Below are 6,631 nucleotides of genomic sequence, written 5' to 3' on the forward strand. Positions count from 1 at the left end.
AAGTGCACGTTTTCCCCAGAGTGAGCATGGTGACTTAATAGTTAGGACACTTCCTGTATACAATATAAATGTCACTTTCCTTACACATTAAACACAGAATAGAGGCAAGACATATATGAGGAAACATCTCAGTTTCCAGATACTACCTTAAGCAAATTCATCGTTGTGTGAGCTCAAAACTGTAGATTCTTATTGCTGCATTTAAAGTAGAGTTAAGGCATCTTTGATCCTTTGTACCCTTCAGTTTGTTTTTGTTTTTTTTCATCTAACCAAGCTGAGTGGGAACAGCATTATTTCCATCGTTGTTCATGTTTTGTCCTTATGAAAATGACACGGAGAAAATCAAAAACAAAACAACAACAACCACCAGACACAGCTCATCCAGTTATGCTGTTTTACTACAGTGCATCAATAGCCTTGGACACCTGGGTGAAGACTTCGTCCACTGGCAGCTCAGAGTCAACCTAGGAAAAACAACACAACACCATATATAAGAGTATGTGTCATATTTTGCACATTTTGTTTTTCAATGTTCACCTAGCATAGCAGTCATACTCACCTTCCTCACAATACCACGGCTCTCGTAAAAGGCGATGACGGGCTCAGTTGCTTTGTAATACAAGTCCAGACGCTTCTTGATGGTCTCCTCATTATCGTCAGAACGGCCGCTGGTCTCACCACGCTTCAAAAGCCTCTTGACCATGGTCTCTGCCTTTGCATCAACGTACAGCAGCAGGCAGGGTTTGCCGATCTGGGATTAAAGACAGTTTACTAATTCATGATGGTTTCTATTGATACACAGATGAAGTATAGAACCAAAATCTCACACCCTCTCCTACCTTCTTCTCAAACTCCTCACCCTGCTTCACCTCACGGGGGTAGCCATCAATAAGGAAGCCCTTGGAGACATCAGCCTTGGCAATCATGGCATCCTTAATCATGTCTAAGACTGTGTCCTGCAAACAGCCCACAAATATTATGACCAACCTTCACAATGATACAGCACTTCAGATAGGAAACAACTTAGTACACATTTTACTCTCACCTGTGTACAAATTGTGTTTGGAACTGCACAACCCTTTTACTTCTTAGTACAAGAAACAAAAGAAAAAGACAAAAATTATTAAATGAAATGGTAGGCCCCTTTCTTACCAGGGGAACAAGCTCTCCCTTCTGCATGATGGCCTGGAGCTGCTTGCCCCTCTCAGAGCCAGAAGCCACCTCTGCACGGAGCAGATCCCCAGATGACAGATGGGTGTAGCCATACTTTGCAACTATCTTCTCACACTGTGTGCCCTTTCCAGAGCCAGGCCCACCTGAAAAAGACACAAAGCATTAGTACAGCATGAAGGAGATAGTGGTTAAATGTGTTGCTGTTAAACATGAGACAAAAATTCAGTTAAGTGTGTACTCACCCACAACAAAGATGATCTTAGCATCTTTAATTTTGTCTGAAATAGACATGTACAAAAGAGGTTGAGTCTAAATGTGTGAAAGGCTTTCTTCTAATGAAAAGTGAAATTCAAGAGTAAAGGATTTTTGGAACAAACCATCTCCATGGTAAAATGTAGAATCAGTGGTACAAGTATTTCCCATTTTTTTAGTTGCAGGACACAGAGTCACCTTAGGCTGTTTTGACTGTGCTTGCTATGGTGTAGGTTTGTACCATTTTTCAAACAGTGTTGCCATGGCAACTGTTGCCACCTAAGAATGTTATGTAGCCAGGTATAAAGGTGTTAAAAGAAAACTACAAGGAAAGTATGAGCAGTAAAATCTAACAAATGTTTAGAAAAGTAGAGGGAAAACAGAATTAGGACTTGTTTTTTCAACTATACTGTGTTAAGCATCTTAACTATGTTGTATTTTGTATGAGTACTGTATCATATTAATATCAAATATTTGTGTTGTATATTAAATATAAAATCATAATTTATTTTGTCAGTGAAAGTGGAATACCATGTCTAAGTGCAGTATCTGTGAATGGAAAATGTAAGATTGTCCACTGTAGTCTCAAAAATCACCAAAAGAGGGCAGTATATTCTAAGAAACCTTGGCAAAACTGCTTCTGTAGTACACTACATAGGACCAATGATAAAAATGCAAATTAACATTTCCACATCATTGAATCATTGTTAATAAATAATACACAATCTTAAACATATGTATTATTTACCTGCCATTGTGTTGTGTTAGATGACTGTTTTCCTTAAGCTGAAAGAGAAACCTGTGACTTCCTGGAGATTCCGCAAACCTGTGGTAGAAGAGACAGGGCAGTAGAAGTTTTGGATAGGTAGCAAGTGGTGTTACTTAAAGCTTCCAGTTCAGAATACGACCAATGCTAGTCTCTCACAGGACTGTATTAATAGAACTGAATATATCTAAAGAAGACAGCCACAGAGTTTCCTGTTTACACTTCTCTTTCAGCTGACTTAGAAACAGAAAAGAGAAGAATGAGGAAGGAGGTTGGGCGAGTCACTGGGGCATGTGTAAATGGATATCTTCAAGACGTGGCTTGCCGGTGTCATGTGCTCGGTTGAATGAATGTGTTTGAAAGAACTGACTTTAAATAACTTTAAGATTTGGCAGGTGTCGCCAGTGCCAAAATAACTACCACCAGTTCTGCATCGGCTTTGAATATAGGGAGGTTCTCTACGGGCCAAAAACCACATATCTGTATCTACTGTCATCTTTTAGTGGATGGCACTTTTCCATACATCATACCCACTGCTGCTAATCAAGTAACCTGAGAAGGTCCTAGTCTGAGTTTTGCAAAACCAGAATTGCAGCAAGAGGCAAACGGCTGATTTCTTAGGTTACATGGTGAGGTCCAAGCTTGGACTTTGAACTTGTAGCTACAGCTACTTGTAGCTACAGTACTAAATATTTTGTGTAAAATGACTTGAATTTGACCTTGAGACAATGTGGCTGTTTCTGGCACATGTCTGCTATTCAAACAAATCTGTAACTATGGTGCCAGATTGACAAATGAACTGGAATGTAGAGTACACGAAAGGTGATATGATATGCGTTTGCATGAGTGTTTATGATCATGTATAGCACAAGGGAAAGAAGTAGAGAGGGAAAGGGGGCAGCGGGAGACGGTAAATGTGGCATGTGCTAGCGTGCCAAACTCCACAACATAATCACATTGTCAATAAAGAGAGATAGCCAAGAAACAGATTGTGATAGCTAATTCCAACTGGTTAGTTAGCAAGCATGTGCCTGTGTCACATTTGTGGCTATGGGAAACCGCCTCTTCCTCCCTGCATGTTAGCTTTGCATAAGCAAATGTAGCAACAGTTTGCTCATTGTTTGCTTTATATCATGGTATTTGTCTGTACAATGTATGAAGGGTTTAATAGCCACAAAGACTGAAAAACACAAGCTTACTTGCACAATGGGATTGTTTAGATTGCTGAATAATTCGTAATGCTATGCCAGATAGCATTACCTTCCTTGTTAGCTTAGCTCAAAACCTGCAGTCGCTGTAGTTTTGCAAACAGCCTATCTTGTTAGGTTTTACTCTGTTGTGTTTTGGATGCATGTATGTCATTTGTTGATGACTAGTCATAATATTATGACTAGTCATGATATGGCCATGGTTTAAGCCTTCTGCAAACTTCTTGTATAACTAGAGAGAAGAAGAGCTCACACTTTGAGTCTCTGCATGATGACAATGTGACTAGGTTGACTAATGTTGTATGTGACTCCCCTTTAGCTCCAAAAAGACACTCTCTGTTCTGTGAGTCTTTATTGCAGAAATTGCCATCACATTCTGCTGAGAAATGGTGGCCCAACACCTCACTATGGCACTTTATGTTGGCTTTTCCGTTCGTCACCCATCTGCACTGCATTTTTCACTATAGCTATACAGCTCAGACAAGAAATACAACCCTAAATTGTAGTTGTGCTGCACGTAGTCTAAATGACTTTAGAGCAAACACAGGTTCCCAGGTTTACCATGAATATACACTTTAGCTGGGTACTGAAAATGCTACCAGCCTGTTCTCTGATTCTCACTTGCAATACTCCTCCTTAATGGTGGTGCTGCTTCTCAGGTGTCCAGTTTTATGTCAGCGGCCTTTAACCCGGTGGTCTGTGTAAATGTCACTCGGAGGCCAGCATCTGAATCAGCACAGAGCCTGTTTGGGAATCCCACTCTGGCCTATTATGGTGCCATCCTCCGGGTAACCTGCTTCTTTGGCATGTCAAACATGTTCTGGTTCTAATATGGTGCAGGCAACATTACATGGCTGTCTGTGTGCTCTCCATGCTGCATGGCACTATGGAAGTGAAAGTATGTGCCGTGAAACATAGCATGGTTTTGCTCTAACCCATTTCCCAACAGAGGCTGTATCAGTACTGGAGATGTGGCAAGATGTTTGAACAGGATTTTGTCATATGTGGACAAAGCCATCTGAATTTTGTACTAAGAAAGTTTCTCTTAAAATGCATGAGTCTCCTACATAAATAATGTAATACTATGCAACTGAGTGCACTGTTAATTCAGAATGTAAGACTGCTTTAGGGAGCCTAATGGAGACATATTTTGTAATTCTATCCTTGAAATGAAATACAGAGATAATGGATTCACCACAACCTTTGACCTAATGTAAGCCTCCACATGTCTTATTACTGTTTTATAACATTTAGCCCAGCTAAAAAAAGACCCAGTCAGTCTGCAGCTGTTAAGGGATAGTGTGTCAACCATTCTCTAAAAGCACATGGGGATGAAGCTTTCATTCACTGGCACTGGAAGGAACAGGAGTGAAAACAAAGTACTGAGCACATGATCTATTTGTGCATTCTCTCAGTACACTTTGTTACTTAGATACTCTGCAATTTAATTGGGACTGTCCCTTTAAGGGAGGACAGGGGACCCTTTGACGTCAGTGCAGTGGAAGATATTCCATGGTGTTTGTGAAAGGATGGAACAAGATAAATTCAGTGTTAGCTGTGGCTGTCATGGACGTGTTTGTGTTCTAAATTGCAAGCTTTGGTTCACTTCAATGTGCACCATCTACTCACAAGAATCAATAGCACTCAGCCACTAATCAGCTGTTAATGATCATTACCGTGGCTAAAAGCCTGACAGTGGAATGGAAAGGCAAGAGCAGCTTGTTTGAAAATGCCCTTAAACGGGTGTAGGTGAAGGAGAATGCTTAAATGTTATTAGAGTGGAGGCAAACCATCTGCAATGAAATGTTAAACCAAAAGTCCAGAGATAAAAATAAGAATCGGTTTTTTAGCTAAATACTATGCTATCTATTGAGAGCCTGAGCATGACACAAGCTATAAGCTGCATGCCTTTGCACTATACAGAAAAACCTGTTTGTCTGACAGTGTCAAGCATTGTGACAGTGTGACCAACGAAAGTTTTCCGAGAAACCAGATGACAGTTTACCATTACAGTCTTCTGTTATTCTCACCCTCCATCCCATCAAACAGCCCTGCCCACTCTGCCTGCCCACAGTTTCTCTCTGACATCTCTCTGTTCCTCTCTCCCTCTGACAAAGGTAGACCCAGTCCCTGCCATTTCCTTCCTGTTCTTCCTCTATGGGGCCTTTGTCCTCTGTACTGACCTCTCTTTCGCGTTGTGGCTCTAGATCCCAGTGCAAGGGGCTGCTGTCCCTGGATCCCCGTGTGTGCGTGTCTGCACAGTTCCTGCTGCACGGCAGCCCTCCCTCCCCCATGCTATGCCTTTTTATAGCTCAGCTGAGCCTGCTCAGCCCGCATTGCATTCTGGGTAAGAGGGAGAAAGAACAGGCGAGGAGAGTGAGGGTGGGAGAGAAACGATGAATGACAGGAGGAGGCAGCAGGGAAATTAGAGGCGGAGGAGGAAGAAGGGAGGGCTGGTGTAGAATGTTCAACAGTAATTTTTACGTCAGGTTATCATGTAATGAATAGCAAAGTTAAAAATTTTGTGCTTTACTTATTATTTGATGAGACGTGTTTACACCATGTTTATCAGGTTATAAACTAAAGGGATTATAATTATAATCTGCTAGCTGCAGATGACTACAGCTAAGAGTCTGTAACCATGAAAGCTAGAAGTGATGTACAGAACATGTCATGGGAGTTGGTGTCATCATGACGGAGATAATTACCACATTTGTCAGTGAAAAACAGAAGCTTAATCAATATCTTTGTCTTTTAATAAATTCTTTACATTCCTACTCAATCTTGATTATACAAATGAACTGGAAGTTAACCAACAAGTTTGTTAAGCCCTTTGTGCTTTGTTCCACTAAAGACTGGGCTTGGGAAATCCAAACCATCAGTTGTGTTATTTTCTAATTTGCTGGATGGGATGAAATTTTGTGCCATAGATGTCAGTGTTACTCATGCAATTTTCAAAAAAAAAAAAAAAAAAAAAAAAAAACAACAGCAAAGCCCATAAGAGACATCTGAAACATTTTATTAAAAGCATGAAGGGACATATTCATGTCCTAAAATGGAACATAAATACAAAATATATTTATATGTACAAATGATGGCAGAGACAAATAGAAGCGTACCGGGTACTTTCTAAAAATGTTAATTCACAAAAAACAGAGAAATAAAATGTTAAATGTAGCTCCCAATGTGTTGTTTATCAAAGAGAGATGAATCCAACATAACCACGTCAAAC

The 6,631-nt window shown here is 40.4% G+C and overlaps 1 protein-coding gene across 1 annotated transcript; it reads right to left on the bottom strand.

Annotated features, from left to right (window-relative positions):
* Positions 1-380: 380 nt before the first annotated feature.
* ak1 (adenylate kinase 1) lies at positions 381-5,716 on the bottom strand. The gene is made up of 7 exons (XM_041059539.1): positions 5,583-5,716; positions 2,174-2,251; positions 1,416-1,451; positions 1,153-1,316; positions 840-956; positions 560-751; positions 381-464 (listed from the first exon to the last, which is right to left on the bottom strand). The coding sequence occupies exons 2-7, from the start codon at positions 2,178-2,180 to the stop codon at positions 399-401; spliced, it is 582 nt and encodes a 193-aa protein (XP_040915473.1). The 5' UTR covers positions 2,181-2,251; positions 5,583-5,716; the 3' UTR covers positions 381-398.
* Positions 5,717-6,631: the final 915 nt, after the last annotated feature.

This window comes from Toxotes jaculatrix, chromosome 16 (genome assembly GCF_017976425.1).
Source record: "Toxotes jaculatrix isolate fToxJac2 chromosome 16, fToxJac2.pri, whole genome shotgun sequence".
Lineage (NCBI taxonomy): Eukaryota > Metazoa > Chordata > Actinopteri > Toxotidae > Toxotes > Toxotes jaculatrix.